Source organism: Labeo rohita, chromosome 19 (genome assembly GCF_022985175.1).
Source record: "Labeo rohita strain BAU-BD-2019 chromosome 19, IGBB_LRoh.1.0, whole genome shotgun sequence".
Lineage (NCBI taxonomy): Eukaryota > Metazoa > Chordata > Actinopteri > Cypriniformes > Cyprinidae > Labeo > Labeo rohita.
The window spans coordinates 24,263,260-24,289,834 of record NC_066887.1 but is presented as its reverse complement, the minus strand read 5'-3'; the positions used below and the strand labels follow the sequence as shown (position 1 = coordinate 24,289,834).

The 26,575-nt window shown below is 36.5% G+C and overlaps 1 protein-coding gene across 3 annotated transcripts in view; it reads left to right on the top strand.

Moving 5' to 3' along the window:
• Positions 1-26,575, top strand: part of grb10a (growth factor receptor-bound protein 10a) — a 71,425-nt gene that overhangs the window by 19,450 nt on the left and 25,400 nt on the right. For all 3 annotated transcript variants that reach the window (XM_051136348.1, XM_051136349.1, XM_051136350.1), the window contains 2 exons: positions 7,327-7,573; positions 13,264-13,399. In XM_051136348.1, the coding sequence (XP_050992305.1) occupies positions 7,327-7,573; positions 13,264-13,399 (383 nt within the window). The remainder of the gene's footprint in view (positions 1-7,326; positions 7,574-13,263; positions 13,400-26,575) is intronic.

Here is a 26,575-nt window from a genome sequence, read left to right as displayed (position 1 = left end):
AACACCGTCTTGATGGCGACTTTTCATTAACTTCTACTGTTTATATTCGGAGGTAATGATGTTTTCTTTCCTCTGCTCTGAATCCTCACACTAACCTTTCTGCATTTTTAGATGTTCAGTAAGACATTATTTAGTCTGCATATTAAGCCTACTTCCTCCTGAGGATCGTTGACCGCTTTCTACTGGGCTGGGCGAGAGGGCAGTTCTTCTGTATCCCATACATACACAGACACACTTGAGGATATGCACAGCGTGAAAGCCTATAAATCTTTCTTGTTGTGTTCTAGTCATATGTGGCCAGTCATTGGGTGAGTGGGTGCATGCTTGCACTTATATGCCTGTTTGTGCTTTATAAGTCGAGGTTGGAGTTATATGAGGTGACCTATATTCGGTACACACACAAAGAGAGAGAGCTGGGCACATAAGGTTGGGCTGTCTTCTGAAACACAGTTCCACAGTGAGGAAAGGGAGCTGAAAGAAAAACAACAGGAAAGAGACAGTCAGTCTATATTAGCCTCTGAAGAGATCTGTGTATCCTCTTTAAAAAAAAAAAAATTCACTGCTAGCTAGGAATCTTCTTTATGGATTGCTGATATTATAATTAGTTCTTTTAACCAACTGGCCATTTATTTTAACTGTATTGTTAACAGTTTGACAAGGTTTAATGTTAATAATAAAGATATTGTGCCCCTTATACAATAAAGAGTGAACTTATGGTTGTAAACCATTCTGGAACACTTGTCAGACTTACCTACTGAAATAGACACGCCCCCTTTTCTTAAAACCCTGCCCAAACAATCTAGTATGTAGTCGAGAATTTAAAGTCGGGATGAAACAGAAGTTGTGATAGTCTGTTCTTTCTTATTTTGACGTATATACAAGTGAAATGGCTTCTGGAATGTAGGATGGGATTTTACACTTTTTTCCTGGGAGTTTGATTGACAGGTGATCTAACTAATCATAATCTAATTTTGTCTAACAACCCAAATAGGAGAGTTAGATTACCATCAGTGGATTGTGATGTGTTGTTGTCTTTCTATGGTTGAGACAACATAATTCTAATGCTTATTCATGTTTATTTCATGCTATAACTAGTAGTAAAGAGGAAGAGATGATCGGTTCACGTGCCGCTTGAACTGAGGTGATTGCGTTCAAAGCCTTTATATATAGGAAGACTGTGCACACTTACTTATGTATGGGAGAAAGTACAACACCCCATATATGGCGAATAAGCCCCACCTTCTAAATGAAAGAGCCAATCATTGATTAGTAAAGTCATCGGCTAACCACGTCTCTTTTAGTGGCTCCGTAGAACCCATTGTTTGTTTTCCATCCCTTTCCGAATACTTCCCATAATAACAAAAGATCAATAATTAATATAATATTTTTCCAAACACTTGACCTCACTGAAAATGGGGCAGGATGCATTTGTTTTTCCTCCTCCATTGCTGTTACGGTCCAAAAACATCATGCTATTATTATTATTATTATTATTATTATTATTATTATTATTATTATTATTATTATTATATTAACTAGAAAATTGTTTTTTGAAATTTGTGAATTGACGTGAATCGCTTGAAGACTGAATCGCGATTCATATGTAAATCGTATTTTTTTAAGCTCTTAAACAATCTCTTTCTGCTAGTTATAGCATGAAATACACATAAATGAACATCAGATGGTATGTTGTCTCAACTGTGGAAAGACATCAATACACCATCTTCAAGCTTGACTCTACTGACTGTAATTTACCTTTCATGTCTGGTTTGTTTGGCGAACAAAATGGCGGATTCGACGTTATGACTGGTCAGATCGCCTGTCAATCAAAGTCCTGGCGTAGGGTGCTAAAAGACTGGTCATTGGACAGTCAGCATAGTCCAGCCCCTTTTTTGAGTCTTATGTCATGAAGAAAAGAGATTGAGAGGGGAGGGGACATCAATGTTTTTGATTTAAAGATTACAAGTGCAGATTAATTATTTATTTTATTTAATTTTTTTTTCTTATAAAACATGGTATTGCCATGCTAACCTGTAGCATCATCATTAGAATTTTTGAATACAATATACATTCCATTGGTTTTATTTGTTATTGTGGCGATAGTCTTTTAATAATCTTTTGTAACAATGTAGTGCCATGGATTTTGAATTAAATATTTTTAAAAAATGGGTTTACCTTGGTACAATATACAAAAAAAAAAAAAAAATGGTATAACCATGATAACATACAAAAAGAACCTATGGCGTCAACACATACTCATGGTATTGTCGTGATTATTAGTCATACCATGGTAATTAGAGGTCAACCGATATTGGATTTTACAGATACTGATAACTAGGTTGGACCACACTGGCCGATACCGATTAATCGACCGATAGTTTTTAAAATGGATACTGAACAGAAAATAAATAATGCTCTACTATTTAAAAAAAAAAAAAAAAAAAAGTAGCCTACTGAACTATACTTTGTAAATGAATAAAAATATTAATATTACTTATATATTTATCATTGCAGTTAGTTAATTATTCATTAATGTTAACAAAAGCAACTAAAATTTTTAAAATCTATCACTAAATGCTGAAATTAACACACTCTAACAAGTAACAATACTTCTATTCTACAGCTTTTATCAATCTTAATGTTACAAATGGACTCATATTGTAAAGTGCTACCATTACATCAACAATCAGACTAAAGATGGCCATCTTTATATATCTACATAAAGGCCTTAGTACTGAAATTGCATACATATGGATATTGTGCACCTTCACAATTTAACTGCTTCTATTCTAGAACATCTGTGGTTATTTAATCAAAATATAAAAATATGTTAGTCACACAATGGGTAAAAGTACAGCTAGAAGAACTCGCAGCTATCCGGTATCACAGACACTGGATGCGTTGCGTTCAATTCAAGCGGCGGTCTGCAAGACTTTATTTTATCACCAAACGGGCTAAAGTATACTGCTGTCTTTTCGCCACTAATGCAGCATCTAGTCAACAAATTCATTGCTTAGTAATGACATGAAAACATGCATTGTACACACAGTTTCGTTGTCTATGTTTTAAATCCGCCTTTTAAGTGTCTCGCTCTGTGCAGCGCGCAGTGTCAGTGATTTCTGCCAGTAGAGGCCGCTGTCGTGCTGTAGGGACTTTGCTGTATAAGGACGGCCTTCTCAGCCGCTCCAGCAATGGACCCAACCCGGAAAAAAACTATCGGCATGGTTTTCTGCCAATAACCATTAGTTCCGCAAATCAATATATCGGTCGACTTCTAATTGTAAATTATATTGGCTGCGTCCGAAAGCTCTAAAATGCTGTCTTCGGGGGCAGCATTCCAAGGCAGGAAGACATCAAGGCACGTCCAAATTCAAATTCTGCTTCACTTCCTGTCTCTGGAGGTACTTTCTTCTGTACCTTCAGCTGACTAGGCTTTCGGACGCAGCGATTGTTTTTTTTTTTTTTTATTTTTTTATATCATGTTCTTTTATCCACGTTATTGTTCCCGTAAGAGCTGGTGCGGCTTCTGATCTCATCCGTGTCCAGCTATTTTTAGTTGTACAGAACAGCTCATTTTGCTTGGTTTTGCAAATTGGTGTGTCTTACCATATTAGTTTAATGTATTATCTTAATTATGAACACACTCGTTTGTACTGAAATGAACTGGAAGTCTCGCCCATAGGCATACTTCCTCGTTGAAGAATAAAGTGGATATGTAGCATGGTAATACCATTGTTTTTGAAGTTAAAGTAACGTTACATGGTAAAACCGTGGTATATTACGGTAATGCTTGTGTTTGTTAGTAGTGTGACTATGTAGTTTAAGGAATGTGAAATGAAGAAAAGTGGAAGGGAGTGTTTAGAAAGGCGAAGAAAACTTTTAACAGCTCTCAGAGCATATTTGGACCACTTAGCACTGAGAGCGGTAAACGGGAAGATGCTCTTTGGCACTCACTGGTACTCGTTGTACCTCTTCAAAATCTTGTACTTGTAGTACCCTATTGTTTTACAGTCCTGCTCATCCCATTTTTATGTGCATGTTTGCATTTGAGGAGACTTTTGCACACAGAACACGTGCCGAGCTCTCTCTTTACATAAACAAACACTTCGATTAGGACACATGTGGAAGTGTGTGGGTCCAGGGTATGTATGGAATGCACAGTTCGGACGCTGCTGGTATTCTAGAGGAAGCCAGAAGCAGAGCTTTGATTTAGACCTGGTTTCGAATCAGCCTCTCTGATTGGCCACTTGTCAGTTGCTGAGGTAACTCGGGTGTTCCTAGAAAGCTAGCTAAGTTGATATTAGCTAGCTAATTTAAAGTTGGCATAAAAGGCATGCTTCCACTTTTGAGTGCAGCGGCCATCTCAAAATCCAATCACAGGCCAAGTTGAGAAATAGAGCCAAGTTCCCAATTGTTAAACCCTGATATGTGTAAAAAATACAGAATAAAAGATCTGCCGCCACTTTGATTTCATCTCGACTATATATATTAGCTAACTAAGCATGATTCCAGCGCAGTTCCTGTGTCGTTTTTGTTGTATCCAAATTGTAGTTTGGAGTTGTGTGTTATCATAAAATTAGATTGATTTATTAAAACTTTATAGCTATATAGTCATCGTTATAGTAATCGTTCTTAGTGCAAACAGTTTTAAACCAGTACAGTGGTATGCGAAAGTTTGGGAACCCCTTGCAGAATCTGTAGTTTTTCAGCATCTTTTGCATATTTCAGTCCTTTCCAGCAGTGACTATGATTTTGAGATCCATCTTTTCACACTGAGGACAGTTGGGGGGGAGGGGCTTTTTGAAGATCAAGGTAGATTGTAATTAATTTGTCTTCTGGGAAACATGCAAGTATCATCTGTTGCTTCCAAAGGGCAGTACTAAATATGAAAAAAAAAAAGATATTCCAACAAAATAAGACGAATTTGGACATCTTCATCCTGTTCAAAAGTTTTCACCCCCCCAGCTCTTAATGCATTGTGTTTCCTTCTGGCGCATCAGTGAATGTTTGAACCTTTTTTTAATAGTTGTGTTTGAGTCCCTCAGTTGTCCTTAGTGTGAAAAGATGGATCTCCAAATTATACAGTCACAGCTGGAAAGGGTTAAAATATGCAAAAGATGCTGGAAAACTGAAGAATCTACAGGACTTGGAGGATTTTTCTGAAGAACAGTTCTCAGTTTAACTGTTCAGAACAAACAAGGGACTCATGAACAACCATCACAAAACAAAAAAACAGTAGTAGATCATCTAGGTAACCACATACAGTATTAAGAACCAAGCTTGTGGACTATATGTAAACATATTTTATGTAAAATATCTTACTCGGGACAGTACTACATAAAAAATAACATGAATTTTGTATGATCTCTCTTATTTTGTTAAAATCATTTACATTTTCACAGATTCTGCAAGGGGTTCCCAAACTTTCAAATGCTGCTGTATATGAGCTAGAGTAGTGCTTCTGTTACTCAGGAGCTAGCTTAGCTTAAATGTCTTTTTAGCTAGTCTGTGAACTTTTACTTTTCTGTGTATTTGTGTCTGATCGCAACAAATATACCTTCTCATTCCTGGATCGATACGGGCCGCCCTGTTTCAGCAATGGTAACTGTTCGTACCGATGAAGGAAAAGCACTTTGGTGGCCCACGCTGCACTAGCATTACATTTAGCGTGATTTGCTAACCTTTTAAATGCACCAGTTGTTTGAGGGAATCACTCTAGGGCCGTAAAAGCTTGTTTTTTATGGGTCTTGATTGCACAAAGTGCTTCTCAACTAATGGGTCGTGACCCAAAAATGTGTCTCAGGGCTGTTTTGATAAGGTTGTGGACGGCAGGGGGAGAACAACGCTAAATGATAATGATAAAATGCTGTTTTGGTACTGTGAAGGTTACCGCTTGAGGTCCTAAGGCAAAACCAGTTGGGAATCACTAGGTTAAAGCATTCTAGTCATCAGCAAAGTTAGTGAAAATACACATGCCAACTAGTGAACCTGTCGTGCTTGCTTCATTTAACAGGCATGTACCGTTATTACAGAGCAATTCCACAAACCACCTGCTGTTCCTTCCACAGAACAGAATGTATTGTTATGCATTTTGAGAAAGGAGGATTGGTGGACTTTTGGTTTTGGAGATGTCAGTGAGTAATGTTGTGGGGTCATTGACTCAGGATGAATTGCTCTGAGTCAGATTTGAGGGGTTTGATCACATCAGGGAGCACTGGGAAATGTGGCCAAAGTACTGACCACTTCAGTGTTTACTCATTTAATTTGATACTGCCATCTTGTGGCTATTTATTGTTAGTGGCATTGTACATTTAGTGCATAGTTTTCAGTGTTTATGCAAATACTTTTCTTGATTACCGACCCAGATACTTAATCGCTGTGCTACACCATCTTAAGATGCATGTTTTCAACTAAACAATCCATACTCAAATGAAAATTACTTTAAACATTAGGAAAAACTAGAAACTACAGTTTTTGCCTCAAAAAAAGTGATATCAGTTTCTCAAATTCTGGGGCACCACCGAACCATAATGCATATAGAGAGCAAGTTGACATGGTGGTGAATGTTCTGTGGCAAAATGTGTCCAAAGGCTTGGATTAAAATCATCCAGGAAGCCGCAGTGGATCCTAAAAAACTCTTCCAAAGAAATGTGGGCTGGGAGAGGAGCAATGTGGAAACCACTGCTAACCAAGAACATAAACGCTCATCTCTCATCTGCCAAAGAGCACCTGGCTGATCCCCAAGACTTTTGGAAGAATGTTCTGTGAGTCAAAAATGGAACATTTTGGATGACACGCATCCCATTATATCTGGCATGAAGCTAAAACGGCATTCCACAATCTAACAGCATCTTACCAACAGTCAAACGTGGTGCTGCCGGTGTGACAATGCCTTGCTTCTTTAGAACATGCCATGATTGATTTAATAGTTAAGTGAAATTGTGAAATCAAAGTGAATAAATAAAAACTCTGTGGTAGTGCCATGGTTGGGGTTCAATGTAACTTTTTTTTTTTTTTTTTTTTTTTTTAATTCAATTCATTTTAATGTGGTGTATATGCATCATACACATTACCATTCAGACGTTTAGGGGCCTCAAGATTAATTTTTTGTTTAATAAAATGCTTCTTCAGCTTGACAAATGAAAGTACAAATATTACACACGGTCTCTTATGTAATATGCATAATAATCAATGATTAATTACAGTATCCTATTGTTTCCAATTGAGTGTATTTCTAAGACTGCTGTCAGTATAATGGCTTTTGATACACTTTTTTGGCTTGTGAATGATCTAGGACTTTGTCTTTCCATGCATGTTTTGTTGCAGAGGATGATGTAGATCTGGAGGCCCTGGTGAATGACATGACCTCTCTTTCATCCTATGAGAGCATCTATGCAACCTGTGGGACCCAGCATTCGGACTCCGCCCCCCTCTTGCACAGCACTGATGGCAGTGGACTCCATGGCAACAGATTGGCCCCACTGCCACGGGCCCCTAGTAATAAAGTGACCGCCCCCCACTCTCCTGCTCAAAAGCTCCGGCGATCACAGCCAATGCACATACAGGCTGTCAGGTAATGTATATGCACACACAGAAAAGTGTGTGTGTGTGTTTAACTGGTAACAGAAATCTGAGAACATCAGTGAACATGATTTCCAGGCTTGGAAAATCATGCAAATTTTGAAAGTGAATTACTTTTTCCTAAACTACTACATATACTACAGAATCCGTGTATCATTCGTCCATTCGTTTTTTGATTTAATATTGAAAGAAGAAACATGAGAAAAAGGCTCCTTTTTCGTTTTTTCATTCTTTCCAGAAAAACGAAAAACAAGTTTTGTTCGTTTTTCGTTCAGGGGTGGAAAAATGAATAAACAGCTTGAATATTCGATTTCTACAAGTGGGCGGAACGAAACGCCCCTTTCTGCTGATTGGTCAGCTGAAGATTAAACCGTGCCCCTGTCAGTTCTTCCGCAGTTTCGCGCAGAATAATAGTCCTCCGCTGCTGCAGTTGTACGGATAATTCACGCGTTTATTGTAATTTCATTTAATCTTTTTCTCACGAAACAACCACACTAACGATGGCTCGACACTACCAGTACCGGGGCAGAGCCTAGACAGGGCTTTCGTCTATGTATGCATTAATTTACTTACGTTTTGCATTAGTTGGCAGGGTTTGATGGCTGTCCTTTTGATGGCAGCCTACCCTGGTTGCCCAATAAGTTAAAAAAAAATTAAAAAATACAAATAATTAGATTAGCTGTACATTAAATATTTTAAGCACTAATACAAAAAGGAAAGAATAGGCATTGACTCTGGTGTAAGCCTAACGTTCACACAAGAATGAATCCCTCAACAAATGCATCCCTCTGAACAATAAAGAAAACAACAGAATGCGATGCTTTCCTTGAACATCTTTCTGGCGTATGCCACAAACATTAACCATAACACAGCTGACGCATCTACTTTTAACATGCTACATTAAGGTTAGTTAACTATAAATGCATTATTAAGTTTTATTATTATTAAAGTTACTTTGGAATAAATCACAGCATGTTTCATGATTAAAAAAACGTGGCACAGAAGAAAGCCCTGTCTAGGCTCTGCCCTGGTACGGGTTGTGTCGAGCGGAAAAAATTAAATGTAGTTGCAATAAACGCGTTAATTATCCGCTCAACTGCAGCACCGGAGGACTATTATTCTGTGCGAAACTGTGGAAGAACTGACGGGGGCACGGTTTGATCTTCGGCTGACCAATCAGCAGAAAGGGGCGTTTCGTTCCGCCCACTTGTAGAAATCGAATAGTCAAGCTGTTTATTCATTTTTCCACCCCTGAACGAAAAACGAAAAATCAAGCTGAATTCTTGTTTTTCGTTTTTCTGGAAAAAATGAAAAAATGAAGAAAAAAAAAGCTGTTTCCTCATGTTTCTTCTTTCAATATTACATCAAAAAACGAATGGACGAATGATACACGGATTCTACAGCATCAAAAATACAGTAAAACGGTATTATTGTGAAATAATCTTGCAATTTGGAAATTAATATACTTACAATGAGCTGAATTTTCAGCAGCCATTACTTAGTCTTCAGTGTCACATGATCTTTCAGAAATCATTCTAATATGCTGATTTGCTGCTCAGGAAATATTTCTTGTTATTATCAATGTTGAAAACAGTTGTGCCGGTTGATATTTCAAGATTCTTTGTTATAGAAATTTCAAAAGAACAGCATTTACTTTAAATACATTTTATTTGTGCATGTAAATGTTTTTGCTGCCACTTTTGATCAATTTAATGCAGTTAAACCAAAAGCATTAATTTATTTCAAAAAAATATTACTGACCTTAAACTTTAAAACAGTAGTGAATTTGTCCTGACATATGCTCTGATATTTCAATTTTCAGTGAATATATTCATTGAAAATGAATTGGTCAAAAGGTGTTGGAACTAGGGCTGCACGATTAATCGCACAATGTCGTAAGGCGCGTTTAGTCAATGAAGCCGGTACGTTGATTAGTAGTAAAGCTCCATCACGTGCGTTTAGTGCACAGAGCAAGTAATACACAGAGCCGTAAAGCACTGACAAGCTACGCCAAATCGGCCGCAAAATCGAATTCGATTTTGAGCACGATTTTGGCGTAGCTTGTCAGTGCTTTACGGCTCTGTGTATTACTTGCCGCTCCAGCTGAACGCACGTGATGGAGCTTTACTACTAATCAAAGTACCGGCTTCATTGACTAAATGCGCCTCACGACATCGTGCGATTAATCGTGCAGCCCTAGTTGGAACCATGCTTGTATCACTCGCTGTAATTATCAAGATTAATATGAAAATCCATTATCCATCATGGATTATAACTAATGATGATTTAACTTTAATTTAGTGCAGTTTAATAAAACAAAAGTGCTGGTATTAAAAGTGCCATGTAATAAAATTAAACAAAGTTATTTAAATGTAGGGCTTTCATTATTTTACAAAAGCGCAATGTTATGTTGTTATTGCAAGTGCACAAAAATAAATGTAGAGTCTTTACAGATTCGAAAGATGTATTAATCTTATCTGTATGACCAAAAATGACGGAGTATTTTAAGAGCAAGTTACTACACCAGCGCCTCCATCTTTCATGCAGTGACCGTGCTACTGTTCAGCTTCCACAAGCCACATAGACACTTCAATAGCGCACATTTTTCTAGGTTAACAGTAAATTGAGCAGCAATGTAAAGTTACTACTACTCACATATTTCAGATGATTAGCCATATTTGAGGTTGATGAATGATAGGTGAGTGTTTGAATGTCCTGCCCGATGTACTGTATATCCACATAGAACAGCCGTTAACAATCTGTCCGTCACGGACTGCGTGACTTGGCCAGTTCCTGTGGATTTTTTTTTTTCTGCGACTAAGAGACTAATACAGTTTTGGTCAACCAAGCCTCTTCTCATCAACAAACGGTTAGTCGACAGTTAGGGGCCACCCTATTTAAATGAATTAAAGGAGACCTAATATGCCCCTTTTTACAATATGTAATATAAGTCTCAGGTGTCTCTAGATTGTGTCTGTGAAGTTTCATCTCAGAATACACCACAGATCATTCATTATGTCATTGAAAATGACATAATGCCTATTTTGAAAATGCCTATTTTGAGTGTAAGCAGAAAGGCGCTGTTTTCATTCATGTCTCTTTAAATGCAAATGAGCTGCTGCTCCCTGCCCCCTTTTCCAGAATAGAACTGTGCCTTTACAGCTGGTACCTCAGATACTCTGCTAAAAACATCTGTTTGGTTTTGATTATCATGTCTATTACATGATATCATGTGTTTTAAAGCCATATCAGTTTAAACTTCTGATATAGGGTTTTCTGAGCGCACACATCTAAAGTGGATGAAAAGTGAAAGACAGAAGGTTGATGTCACATGGCATGTGAATACTAAACTAAATTCTCTTTCATGTCTTACTGCGCTTAAACTGTCAAATACACACAAGGTTATGTTAAAAACACAGGAGCTACAAAAACAGTCAGTAATGTCTGTAAATGTAAACAGCTGGGAAAGAAATCACATGTTTATATTAGATCTGTGTAGCAGCAGTGTATTATACAGTAAATAAATCAATAAATCCACTGCTCTTGTCTCTTGGACTCTAAATAGTGTTTTGTGCTCGTCTGTGCAGCCAAAAACAGAACAGTTAGCATGCTTTGCTTGAACTTTCGCCATGGCGTTAGAAGTGGTATACCACTGTTGTTTGCAAAAACACAATGGCGGCACTGTGGGTGCAAACTTGCAGATTAAGGGGCAGTAATATTATAATAAGATCCCTTTTTACCTCACAAGGGAAGCGAAATCTGAGCGTCTCGTTTTTTCATAAGCTTGCTGAGAAAGGTTTACCAAAAAAATTTTCTGAGTTGTTCTTTTTCACATTTTCTGGGTTGGCAGATGCCCCGGGGACCCGATTATAGCACTTAAACATGGGAAAAGTCAGATTTCTATGATATGTCACCTTTAAAATATAGTACATTTTCACAAATAACATTTAAATAATATATATAAAGAGTTAAGATGCAAAAGCCTCTAAGCCCATCCGATGTTTCTGCTTTTTTATCAGGCTCCTTTAAAAAGCCTGCTGAGAAAGGCTTACCAAAAAAAATTACTGAGTTGTTCTTTTTTTCACGTTTTCTGGGTTGCCAGATGCCCTGGGGACCCGATTATAGCACTTAAACATGGAAAAAGTCAGATGTCACCTTTAAAATATAGTACATTTTTACAAATAACATTAAATAATATATGTATGGAGAGTTCAGATGCAAAAGCCTCTAAGTCCATCTGATGTTTGTTTTTATCAGGCTCCTGTGTATAAGTTTCTACCTAAGTACCGGTACCTCTGGTTGGGCTTTATGGATGTAGTGAGTTTGACGTATTTGATGGATGTGTACTATGTGTCGAGAGCATTAACTCTGTATCATTCTAATTTTTGACCGAGGTGGCTTTTAGAGGAATTTGCATGTGAGCTCTTAATATTATTTTTAGTATTTATTTATTTTTTTGTTTTAAATATTTATAAGAGGGTTGATTTGGATCTAAGAAGCAGTATTCATACTCTCCCCTGAGGCACTATTGATTATGTTATGTATGTGCTCCTTTTTGAAGTCGTCTTTTGCTTCGTAGTCATAATCTTTTCTCTCCCCAGAATCCTCTCAGACTGCTTGTTCTAATCAGCTCTTTTACACCTCACCTTTCTGCAGGGCTTCTGTATCGTTCGCTGTCTTTCATCCGCTCTTCTCTGATCTCCATGACAGCAGGGTGTAGTTTCACACGCATACACACACCGAGATGGGTTCACTCAGAGGTTCCCGTCTCTACACACTCACACAGACACACAGTCTTCTTTCGTTCTGACTCGGCCATGAACCCTGAACGGCCCACCCCCTGCTACGGTTCGGATTTTAAAAATTCCCTCAGTTATTCCCTCAGTTATTATGGTCGCTCCAACTGCGCTGAGGCAGTCATGTATTATTCCCAGTCTTATTGATGTAGATCAAAGACCCGAAGACGAGTTTAGCATCTGCAGTCTATGTGTCTGTCTGCTGAACTCTACCGAATGCTACGAAAGTTCATGAACCGGTTCTCGGTTGGCTAAGTGGGTTTCAGATCCCTCGGTTTCATTCATATATTCTGTAGTAGAATCAGTAATGCAGCGGTGAGAATTTCATGCGGATCCTTCTGATTTATTTTTCATTAGCCTATCGCTTTACAGCACTGAAGTTTTCAGGGAACTTTAGGGCTTTAATTCCCTGCTCAGGTTCATATTGATCAGAACATGGATGATTTCGGGAATACTGCATGGTTAATGAACCGATGAGATGTTAAAGGGTTAGTTCACCCAAAAATGAAAATTCAGTCATTAAATACTTACCCTCATGTTGTTCCAAACCTGTAATACCTTTGTTCATCAACACATATTAAGATATTTTTAATGAAATCTGAGAGTCTGCATAGACACCAATGCAACTACCATGTTCAAGGCCCAGAAACGTAGTAAGAACGTTGTTAAAACAGTCCATGTGACATCAGTGGTTCAAAAGTATGAAGCTGGAGCGATAATAGGGTGAGTAATTAATAACAGAATTTTCATTTTTGGGTGAACTAACCCTTTAATGAATTAGCGTTAAGAAGGCATGTTTTTTTTTTTTTGAAAAATTTAACTGTGAGTTCAGTACGAGTTGTCTTTTTTTTTTTTTTTTCTTTGTCTCTCTGTGTCACACCTGTAGGCGACTTCAAGAAGAAGAGTTGCAAGTTCGTCCAGCATCTCTGCCAGCTATTCCGAACCCGTTCCCTGAGCTCTGCAGCCCCTCGGGATCTCCTGTGCTGAGCCCTGGATCTCTGCCACAGCCGTCGGAGTCACATGTAAGAGTTGAAAACAGACACTGCGCTCTGAGCCCTGTAGCTACTATCCATCACACACACATGCGATGCTATATGAGTGATTTATTGCAGGTAGGAGACTCAAACCTCACTCCCCTGTTTCAGTATGTCTGGCATCCTTGTATGTTCTCATATACGAGAAACCTGAAGGTGTACAGTGAGGTTAACAGAAACGAACATTGACTGGAGATTCTTCGGCATTTAATGGCATTTCTATGGTATTTGTCGGTCTCTGCAACTACAAACTAGTCTCGCCCTACCTTGCGTTATGGATGCCTGTGGCACATTGGTTGTTTTAAAACCTAGTGTGCTGCCTTTGTGAGATGTCTTGTTATTTTCAAGTTGAAGATAAAAGAAATGTAACTTTTAAAGGAGAAGTCCACTTCCAAATTGCAGCTTAAATGCGTCTCAATACGATCCCAAATGGGTTTGTAGGCGATCCCAGCCGAGGAAGAAGGGTCTTATCTAGCGAAACAGTCGGTTATTTTCATAAAAATAATACAATTTATATACTTCTTATTCTCAGACGTTCAGCTTGCCTTGCTCTCCTTGAACTATGTGTATTCTAGTTCAAGACAGTTAGGGTATGTCGAAAAACTTTATTTTCTCCCTCAACTTCAAAAATCATTTTAAATCATCCTACATCACTGCAGAATTACGACCCAGTCTTTGCAAAGTAAACATGCCAAGAAGCTCAAGCACCCTCAACAAAAAAGGTAAAACAGTGATATAGGACGATTTTAAAGGGAGAATATGAGATGGGAGTTTTTCGACATACCCTAACTGTCATGAACCGGGGAAAAACATTCCAGGCAGAGTAAGACAAGACAAGCGTTTGACATAAAAAAGTATATAAATTGTATTATTTTTGTGAAAATAACCGAACCTTTCGCTAGATAAGACCCTTCTTTCTTGGCTGGGATCATTTACAACCGCATTTGGGATCTTTTGTTGCATTAAAACTGCATTTTAAAAGTTTAAAATCGGGGCATCATATGAGTTCGTTATATGGAGAAAAATGCTGAAATGTTTTCCTCAAAAACATAACTTCTTTACGACTGAAGAAAGAAAGACATGAACATCTTGGATGACAAGGGGGTGAGTACATTATATGTGAATCTTTGTTTTGGAAGTGGACTTCTCTTTTAAGACTGGTTCTGTGGTCTAGGGTCACAAATTATTTCATTTAGTTCCTTTAAATAATAGAATAATTTTTGTGATTGCATCTTTCTCTTCATTCCCCAATATAAAAAAAAATCTAGCAAAATTTGTTTGTCCCCTCACTAATGTTCAAGACTTTGTTAGGGCCTTGCTAAGATGTTCTGAAATGCAACCGGGGTTAAATTGAGTTAGGATGATTCAAAAATCTATGTTGCGTAATTAAAATTCAGTGTGTGTTTCAGGCCTTAGTGTGTGCTTATTGAGAAGCACTATTTTTCCCATAAGGATTGTTTCAAATCAGTCACTACTGAGGTTACATTTCAACTTGGATGCTGCCTTAGAAGGTAACAGCCAATGTAGACAGTGGAGCAGCTCGCTAGGTTTTAGTCCAGAACTAATGACTCTCACAAAGCTTATCAGGTTGCAGTCGTACAGAGCGTTTCCTCTTTAATCTCCTGTATGCCCCACGCACACTCTTTGGACTTGACGGGGTCAGCCAGAGGGGTTGTTTGTAAAGCCAGTACTTTTCAAGTGTGTACTATTGTTGTATAACGAGTGCCCTACTAAATAATATGTGCATTTGTCAAGCATTGTGACAAGTGTGAAATCCTGAACGGAAAAGTGTCAGTCTCTTTTTTTGGCCCTCGACCCCCATCATATCTTTCCTTAGCATCCTCTGAGCGGAGACTCTTTTCTTGGAGATGAGAGTTGCTTTCCTTTCACACGCCGCTTGCGTTTCCACTTGCGAGTGTGTGTGGATGTGTATATTTGTCCAGGTCTGTGCCAGCAGTCAAAGCCCTTCCTTCCTCCTTCCTATCCTCTCTGTCCTTTCCCACAATTCCTTGCCTTAAGCTCTGTTTCCAAAGGAAAAAAACTAACTTTATTTATGCTCGTTGGCATGCACAAGCACATTAGAGAGATCATGTTTTGTACGTCCTCTCCCTAAAGCGTTCCTGGAGCTTTGAGAAGTGAAGTGTCATTGTGGGACGGCCCTGTGTTTCCAGTTGCTCACTGGGAGTGACCTCACCTCGGGTGGGGTGACATCTTGTGATGTCCTTTATGTGCTGCCTGACTCTATTTCTGTCTTTCCATGTGAATATGATCATTTTGTTGTCGTCAACACCCTGAGGATGGTCTATCCATCACTCCTTTGTCCAGTTTTTATTTCTCTCTGTTCTGTCTTTCCAATCACCTAAGGCCCCATCAACTGCTATAGACTACTGCATTTCTTTAGTTTGTTCTTTTTTTATTCATTCATTCTTTCTTTCTTTCTTTTTCTTTCGTTCTCTTTTCTTTTGTTTGTTCCTTCTTTCTTCTAACTTTTGTTTAATTTGTGTGTTTGTTCTCTAGTTTGTTTTTTACTTTTGTTGCTTTGTTTCTTCTGTCAGTCTGTTTCGCTGTTTCATTTGTTTGTTAGCTTGTTCGTTCTTTTTCTTTTCTTCGTTCTTGCTTATTCATTTTTCTTTATTCGTTCTTTAGTTTGTACCGTCACTCATTCTTTCAATCATGTTTTTCTTTCTTTCATTTATTTTGTCATTCCTTATTGCCTTTTGTATTTTCTCTTTCATTCTTTTATTTCTTAATTAACTTTCTGTTGTTCATTGTTTTGTTTGTTCTTTTGTTCTTTCATTGCTTCGTTTCTTTTGTTCACTCTTTTAGTTAGTTCTTTCATTGTTTCATTTGTGTGTTCTTTTGTTCTCGTTTCATGTGTTTGTTCCTCCTTTTATTCTCTTTTTTTGTTTGTTAGCTTGTTTGTTCTTTCTTTTCTTTGTTCTTGCTTATTCATTTTTCTTTTTATTGTTCAGTTTGTACTGTCACTCTCTTATGCTTTCTTTCAATCATGTGTTTTTCATTTTGTCATAATTTTTGTTTGTTCTTCGAACACTTTTTTTGTTGTTCATTCTTTTCTTTGTTTATTTGTTCTTTCATTGTTTTGTTTGCTTGTTGCCTTTCATTGTTTTTGTTCATCGTTTTGGTTAATTTGTTTTTGTTCTCTGTTCACTTTCTGTTGTTCATTTTCTTTAAATTTGTTTGTTCGTTCTTTTGTTCTTTCATTGTTTCATTTGATTATAGTCTTTCATTGTTTTTGTTCATTCTTTTAATGTATTTGTTTTTTGTTGTTTTATTTGTGTGTTTGTTCCTCCTTTCATTCTTTCATTGTTTTTTTTTTGTTTCCCCTTTTTTTTCCTTGTTTCTTATTCATTTTTCTTAATTCATTCCTCAGTTTGTACTGTTAACTTTCTTTCATTCTTTCTTTCGATCATGTTTTTCTTTCCTTCATTTTGTCGCCCTTTTTCTTTTGTTCTTCCCCTTTCATTCTTTTGTTCCCTTTTGTTGATTCATTTGTTTGTTCTCTTTTGTTGTTTCATTTGCTTGTTGTCTTTAATGGATTTGTTTGTTCATTCTTTTGTCTTGTTTATTTGTGCTTTTGTGGGGTCATTTGTGCTTCTTTTATTCTCTTGTTGTTTTGTTTGTTCCGTCTTTCAGTCTTTTTTGTTGTTTTGTTTATTTGTTCCATCTTTCCTTTTTCGTTTGTTTGTTCGGTCCTTCGTTTGTTAGACTATTCTTTTTTTTCTGTGTTCTTGCTTTTTTCTTGATTCATTCTTTAGTTAGTACTGTCACTCTCTTTTGTTCTTTCTTGCAGTCATTTGTTTTTTCTTTTCTTTCATTTTTCCCTTCTTTCGTTTGTTTTTTCATTCTTTCATTCAGTCTTTCCCTCCCAAGTTGATCCCAAATGCACTGCAACAAGCCTAACTGGAAATCTTCATCCAAATCGTCAGATAAAGCTGAATGTTGTCATTTTTTTAAAATATTTTCTTCAGTGTTGCTGTTTATTAGAAAATAGAGTAATTTAAAAATGCATCAATATATTATCAGTATTTGCGTGTGCTATTTATTTTGTTTTGCTTAATTTTAATTCTTTCAGCTTAACAAAATTCCCATCAGTTTCTATGTGCTTTGCAAACGTGCACCATAAAGAATGAGAACACACTACATACTTTACGCTGTAGTGTCAGTGGCAATCGAGACTATTCGTCTTTATTTTGATCGTTGAGTCATTTCATGTACGCTCACTACAGTTACCTGGCACAAAGCCTGGCAAGGTTTAGTTCTTCTGAACATACAGCTGGAAGACATTCTTTGTCTAGACTAGGGGTCAGAAGATTGTTTGGAACGACTTGGAATTGTTTGCAAACATGGTCTTCCTCCCTTTTTATGCTTTTGCCCTTGAGTGAGTCTGAAAACAGGACGCGGCTTTAGCTTTGAGGTTGAACTCAACGTAGTCGCTGAGGTATGTTTTTCCGTTTTCAAGACGTATAGGACATCCTGGGCGGTCATGTTGATTTTAGTGTCACAATCAAGATATTCATTCATTGACTGTGTTTTTAATATATTTAAAAATACAAATTTCTTCCTGTGAAGATCCTGAATTTTGCAGCCATTACTTCATTGTCACATGATTCTTCATAAATCATTCTGATATGCTGGTTCGGTGCTTCAGAAACATTTCTACTGTCAATGATAAAAAAACAGTTGCTTTTTGTTTTTGTGGAAGCCATTCTGTGATGAATAGAAAGTTCAGAAGAACAGCATGTATTTCTGACCCCAAACTTTTGAATGGTAGTGCATATGGGTGTATATAATTAAAATAAGAGGCAGATGTCTGTCATTAGCTTTTATTTCCTTCTCAGCATGATTCATAAATTCCTAGTAATAAAACATATATCATGGAAACATGTATATTGCATTATAGTTATTATTCCTGGAAATTAAATTAAACGATGCTTTATACATACAGCAGCCATGTGGTGCTGTCATCATGTAGATAATCTAGTGAATTCTATGTGATTTATCACTTTTTATTTGGAACTTCATGGACACAGACCAAAAGATAAGACCATTCATAACAAACGAATATGTCTGGCATCAGTGCACAAACATTCACATTATGTAACGCTTGAGTGAGTAAAAACATTAAAACTGATATTATAAACAGACCCCAGACCCTGATTGTGAGCCATATTCCAAGTGTATATTAACGTGATGAGTTGCAATTACTTCTGAATAACGTACACCAGTCATTTCCACTGATATCCCAAGGTGTATAGCAAAATCTCAACTTGCTGATATTTCTACAGTCACACGGTATATGTCGTTACACCACCCAGCCCTAATGTTGCTGACCTTCGTTCACACTTTGTTCCCAGAAGTTGATCAGTTATGATGTTTTTTGGAGAGTTTGAAGGGTCACACTTCCAGTAAGCGTGGTTGATTATACTTGGCAATACTTATGGGTATTATTTTGGACATGATATTACTACTGAAGAATGCTGTAGATGGGTTATGCATACATGTGGTTTCTTAATGATCTCACGAGGATTGTCTGACCCTTAGTGACCGGCGGGCATCAGACAGAACTGGGCAGGCATGGCGTGGGCAAAACGCGCATTGCTCAATACAGTTATTAGTCTCTTGCTGAGCGTGGGAATGGAATCAGTGCTGCTTCTCTGTTTGTGATACTGACAGTGCGTTAGTGTGATTATAATCAGGTGCTTGAGATCTCTGTCGATATGCGTCACAAAGATGGAATCTTTTGTAATTTCTTGTGCATGCTCCACAGAGGTCTTTCTGTATGTGTGTTTATCTGAGCGTCTTTGTATTTATATTGGCACTGCCCTCAGACTAGACAAGATTACACTCTGCATGCATCCTCAACTGAAATCATATTCTCTCTTGTGCAAATACTCAGCAGTTTTAATCTGTACGTTTTTTTTGACAGGTAAATTTCTATTGTATGATGTATTTTTTTTGTGTGATAACTAGCAAAATATCGAACCGACATATTAAAGATTTTAATTTTCAAGACAGACAACATCATTTTATGAGTACACTACCAGTCAAAAGTTTTTTTTTTTTATGGTTTTTTTTTTTTTAAAAAAGTCTTGTCTGCTCACCAAGCCTGCATTTATTTGATCCAAAGTACAGCAAAAGCAGTAAAATTGTGAAATATTTTTACTATTTAAAATAACTGTTTTCTATTTGAATGTTTTAAAAAGTAGTTTATTCCTGTGATCAAAGCAAAATTTTCAGCATTATTACTTCAGTCTTCAGTGTTACATGATCCTTCATAAATCATTTTAATATGCTGATTTGCTGTTCAAGAAAGATTTATTATTATTATTATTATTAATATTTAAAACAGTTTGATTTTTTTTTTTTTTTTTGATGGATAGAAAGATCTAAAGATCAGCATTTATCTGAAATAAAAAGCTTTTGTAACATTCAGTACACTATACCATTCAATAGCTTGGAGTCAGTATTATTTTGTTTCATTTTATTTTATTTTATTTTTTTAATTTTTATTTTATTGTTTTTTTCTGGAAAATAAATTATAGAAATTAATACTTTTATTTAAATTGATCAAAAATTATGATAAAGATATTTATAATGTTACAAAAGATTTTTATTTCAGATAAATTGCTGATGTTCTTCTGAACTCTCTATTTCTATTCATTCAGTAACCTGAATAAATTCTAGCTGTTTTCAACCTAATAATAATTAGAAATGTTTTTATGAGCAGCAAATCAGAATATTAAAATGATTTCTGAAGGATCATGTGACCGGAGTAATGATGCTAAAATTCAGCTTTGAAATCGCAGGAATAAAGTGCGTTTCAAAGTATATTTAAATAGAAAACACTTATTTTAAATAGTAAAAATATCTCAATTTTACTGTTTTTGCTGTACTTTGGATCAAATAAATACAGGCCTGGTACGCAGATGAAATTTCTTTAAAAACATTACAAATATTATCGTCCAAAAACTTTTGACTGGTTGTGTATGTTTAGTCTTGTAAAAAAATTAAGGAGTTAGATTTCAAATTATAAAAAAAATAAAATAACTATAACTATAATAAAGTAACTTGAACTTATGTCACTTATGTGAACTTCTGAAATTTAAATGCAAGTAAATAAATAATAAAAGGATAGTTCATCCAGCAATGAAAAGCTCAGAAAAGCTCTCAGATCTGATCAAAAATCTCTTAATTTGTGTTCTGAAGATGATTGAAGGTCTTATTGTTTTGGAACGACCTAAGGGTGAATAATGACAGAATTTTAATATTTGGGTGAACTACCCCATTAAAAATAAAATTATGAAATGAAATGTTTTTGAGATATTGAGATATAAGCAGGTAAATCAATAGTTTAAATAATTAAATATTTAAGTTATTAGTATGTTTATTATATTTGTGGCTAAACTAGTAGAGCATATCACTAATGTTGTAGGTTTGATTCCCATGGAATGCATTGATAGATAAAAGTGCGTACTTTGAATGCCCTGTAGGTTGCTCTGGATAGAAGCGTCTCCTGAATACATAAATGCAAATGTTTTTCAAATTGACATGCATTAATGAATCGGCCACAATAAGACCCAAAGCATGCATTAAGAAAATTAATGGGGTCAATTTTGATTGCATGTCAACTTTAAGCTTGTGTGTAACTTCTCAGAATGCTGTGTGTGTTTAAAACTGCAAGAGCACACAGGTCCGCCGCAGTGGGATTAATTAGGATTCGCTAGAATTTCGTATTTACTCTTTTCTTTATTTATGCGTGTCAGCTTTCCCCTCGTGCGCATACAAATACTAATACGGCATTCTGTGCATGAGTGATCCATCTCTGATGTAGTAACTCGAGTTTCAAGCGCTGAACCTGGCGTGACCTCCGCTGGATTCTGTGAGCGAGTGATTAATGGCGGTGAGCCAGAGCGCGGAGCCGCAGGGGGTGCGTGTCTGTGAGTTTGTGTACAGTGCGAAACGACACCAGGCCCTGAAGACTCTCGTAAAAGTCAGACCATAAAGTGACAAGTGATTGAATGCTAGCAACATACACAAAACCAACACAGACACATTTGTGCGTTAAGTGTGTGATCAACAGTGACACCTAATGTGTTTGTTGAGCTAGTCGTCTTTGTTTTCATTCCATCTGGATTTTTGGAACATACACGTAGCAACAAATCAAAACAATACGGTTGCATTTCGTGGCGTGTATCAGGTCTTATATTTACATGTAAGTATACATTCGCATTCCGACGGAGAACAGAATGTTCAGGTTGTTGGATTAGGTTTTTATTTGAGAATATCACATGACCTGTATGTACTGTCACACAAGCCTATCTCTTTTTCAGCACCTGTTTATCATCAAAGATGAACGCCATCATCGATATCAGCTTTAAACACGGCCTGAGTAGTTGGCATGCTTTGGGAGATGTTTATGAGGTTAATGTTGATGGTTTAGCCTGTTTTATTGTTGCTGGTGTTATTACTTGGCATTGGAAACTGCTGTATATCACTGACTACGTTTACATGGACAGTAATCTAATTATTTATCTTGTGCTGAATAAGTCAATATTACAATTAAGGTTTTTTATTCCCTTCATGTTTCCGTTTTACTTGTTATAGTACATAGACCGATTAATGGCACACATCATTACGTCCCCAGACGTGACGCCATCTGACTTTCCCTCTACAATTTCACGGATCAACATATGGTGTCATATACTGTTTTGGGTGTTTCATTTTTAATTTTACGAAAGCTTCAAGTGCAGTTAATTATTTGTCATGCTATCTGTGTAAACAGATGATGGCGTTGCCGTCAAACAGTTGCCGTGTGTGTATCCTGTCACAAAATGGTAATAGTGTGATTTAAGGTGTGTACATGTCTATACTGCACATGAATAATGTGACTAAAATAGGAATACTCCACCTGTCTTAATTCAGTTTGTGTTTACTTCGAGTATGACTTTATCCGGATTAAGGTAATCAAAAATCTGTTTACATGGTAGATTCTTAATCAGAGTATTGTCTTAATCATGTTAAAATCGGAATATTATTGTCCATGTAAACGTACTGACTGTTCTTCAGCTCGTCTTGCAGAGTTCAGCTCCAATCATGATCAAACTCACCAGCCTGTTTTTTTTTTAGTAATCCTGAAGACCTTGATTAGCTTGCTCAGGTGTTTTTGATCATTGGAGCTGAAATTTCAAAGGTCTTCACTGAGGAACCTAATCCTAGATCAGTGCTAAATGCTGACAAGAAAACTGCAGATATTTGCTTGGGTATGGACTTTTGAAAAGTTTTTATATATTTTATTTTTCAATAGTTTCATTTTTTTTAAATGCATGTAAGTAAACAAGTTTTAGTTGATTTAAAGAGATGGTTAACCCAAAAATGAAAATTACCCCATGATTTACTCAAGCTGCCACCCTCAAGCTTACAGACGTTTACATGCATCTTGCAGAATCTGCAAAATGTTAATTATTTTACCAAAATAAGAGGGATCATACAAAATGCATGTTATTTTTAATTTAGTTCTGACCTGAATAAGATATTTCACATAAAAGACATTTACATGTAGTCCACAAGAGAAAATAATAGTTGAATTACCTCGTTCAAAAGTTTACATACGCTTGATTTCTAATGTTGTGTTGTTACCTAAATGATCCACAGCTGTGTTTTTTTTTTTTTTGTTTTTTTTTTTGGTTTAGTCATAGTTGTTCATGACAAATTCTTTGTGTATTTAAACCCTTTCCAACAATGATTGTCTTTTCACACTGAGGACAACTGAGGGACTCATATGCAATTATTACAGAAGGTTCAAACGCTCACTGACGCTCCAGAAGGAAAAATGATGCATTAAGAGCTAGGGGTGAAAACTTTTGAGCAGAATGAAGATGTGTACTTTTTTTCTTATTTTGCCTAAATGTCTTATTTAATTCATTTTATTCAAAAAAGTTTTCACCCCCAGCTCTGAATGAATTGTGTTTCCTTCTGAAGCATCAGTGAGTGTTTGAACCTTCTGTAATAGTTGCATATGAGTCTCTCAGTTGTCCTCAGTGTGAAAAGGTGGATATCACTAAAAAACAGCTGTGGATCATTCACATAACAACATAGTTTTAAGAATCAAGTGTATGTAAACTTTTGAACAGGGTCATTTTTCAATTCAACTATTATTTTCTCTTGTGGACTATATGTAAACATCTTTTATGTGAAATATGTTATTTAGGTAAGTACTAAATAAAAATAACATGCATTTTGTATGATCCCTCTTATTTTGGTAAAATAATTAACATTTTGCAGATTCTGCAAGGTGTATGTAAACTTTTGACTTCAACTGTATATTAAAAAATGTCCTGACTCTTCCATGCTTTATAATGGCAGTGACTGGCTTTTGAGATTATAAAGCCCAAAAAAGTGCTATAATCCATAATAAATAGTAGATTTATCTAGAGATTATGGTTTCTAAAGTTTTAAATATAGATATTTTTCTTATACAAACTCATCAGTTCACTTCAGAAGGTCTTTATTAACCGTATGGAGCCATGTGGAGGACTACTTATAATGGATGGATGAACTTTTTTGAACTTCAGAATCTCAACATCCATTCACTGCCATTATAAAGGACATTTTTAGTTTAACACTGTATTCGTCTGAAAGAAAATCATATACACCTTGGCTTGAGGGTGAGTAAATCACGGGGTAATTTTTGGGTGAACTATCCCTTTAATACATCAAGGTAAACTATATAAAAATGAGAAATTTTGCTTTGATAGCTAGCTGAAATAAAATAAGTTGAATTTTTACGTAGTATCTGATTTTATTTCAGTTAATGTTTATTTTGTTTCAAGTAATGAAAATGTTTTTTTTCAGTTATAGTAACCATAAGGTGTAACAGTAGTTAAATGATTAGTTCACTTCCAGAGCAAAAATTTACAGATATTTATTCACCCCCCTTTGTCATCCAAGATGTTCATGTCTTTTTTTTTTTTTTTTTTGGGTCATAAAAAAATTGTTTTTTGAGGAAAACATTTCAGGATTTCTCTCCACATAGTGGACTTCAATGGTGCCCCTGAGGTTGAACTTCCAAAATGTGGTTTAAATGCAGCTCTAAATGATCCCAGCCGAGGAATAAGGGTCTTATCTAGTGAAATGATTGGTAATTTAAAAAAAAACTTGACAATTTATATACTTTTTAACCTCAATTGCTCATCTCATCTAGCTCTGTGTATTCCGGATCAAGGGTTAGGGTTGGATGAAAAACTCCCATCTCATTTTCTCTTCCAACTTCAAAATCGTCCTACATCTCTGCAGAAGTACTGACCCAGTGTTTACAAAGTGAATGTGCAAAGATCAAATGTCCTTTACAAAAAAAGGTAAAACGGCAGTGTAGGACAATTTTGAAATCGGAAAAGAAAATGAGATGGGAGTTTTTCGACCTACCCTAACTGTAGTTGTCGCAGAGCTAGACAAGACAAGCATTTGAGGTTAAAAAAGAAATTTTTTTAGAAAATGACAGATTGTTCTGCTAGATAAGACCCTTCTTCCTCAGCTGTGATCGTTAAGAGCCCTTTGAAGCTGCATTTAAGCCGCATTTTGGAAGTTCAGTAATTTACTTGCAGGCTCCATTGAAGACCACTATACTGGAGAGGAATTCTAAAACGTTTTCCTCAAAAAACATACTTTCTTTACGACTGAAGAAAGAAAGACATGAACATCTTGGATAACAAAGGGGATGAGTACATTGTGTAAATTTTTGTTCTGGAAGTGAACTTCTCCTTTAAAAAACAGAAGACTGAAAAAAAAGGCCCTTTGCTTTTCTTCTGTTTCTCAAACTGAATTTTTGAGCTTCAAAGTCACATCTTCCACAGAATATTACAAGTTACCCAGCAAAACCTGACATCCTTTGAAAAATGTCATGGCTATTTTGACTCCCTCAGAGCAAATAGAATCTTTCATTATTATTAAAATATTGAAATCAGATATACCATTTCATTGTTTGTCTTCTAGCTTCTAAAGAAGACCACATCTAAAGTTGTAAAAGAAACCTTTGTATACTGTGTCCTCACTTACTCTGCAGTTCGGACAAGCTTAGACGCCCTCAAACTAGCTTTGCTTTGATGATAGGCTGACATTTGTTAACTTATAACTGAACTCGACTGCTCCAAGCAGCATGGGACTACACTTTATTTAGTCTGTCTTGTCCTCAGGATGCTGCGGTCAGCTGACGAGAATTTCCGTGACTGCTCTGCCTGATTGGAAAAAATCAAATTTCTCTGTGTCATCTTTCTTATTCTCTTCAAATGCTATGCGTGTGAAGACAGAGTGTACGATACTGTACTGTACAATGCTTAATTTACCTCTGCCAAATTAGCTAACATTCACTGTACATATACAATGACTGGTTGTTTGGGTTGCATGGTGCGTGGTGTCTGGTTTCCTTGCATGTTTGCACAAACCGTTTGTCTTGTGTTTGGCTTGTTTGCGCTGTCTCATTTCGCATCCATCCAAAACTCATCTAAGATTTCTAAGAAGTTTGTTCCGCAGAATTTACCATGTGGCTTTTCACATGAATACATAGGTGTGTGTTATAGTTTCTACATGAGCACTGCTTAAGCATTTGTTCAGTTAACACCACAAAGACACGCACAGTTGTTTAGCATTTGAGGCACGGTCAGTCAGGCTTATGTGTTTAAGGTAAGACTGTTTAAGGTAAGATTGTAAGTAGCAAAGGTCACAGTTTAATTCGCATGTATTTATGTAGCATTTTTAACAATGGTAAATGACACAAAGGAGCTTTGCAGGGTGTGATGCCTAAAATCCCAGTGAGTCAGCCCAAAGTAACCGGCACAGAAATCCGTTAAATTGACGGTTTGTGAACGTGGCATTGCCATGAGAAGTTTAATTTTATTTCGTTAGACATCCTGATTGCTGAGTTAGCAAGGTTCCTTTGTTACATCTTGCTGACCTACCATGTAAAGCATATTAAGGAGAAAGAGACTTTGACTTCCTCTTGTTGAGCAGGATGATGCACATTTGAACACTATTTAGACCCATCACACCACTGACAATCCACATATTTGTTTACCTGTCTCCTGAGTCACGCTCTGTGTTAGAACTGCTTTGTATTCTTAGTTCACACAGTCAAACAAACTGAAATGCCCC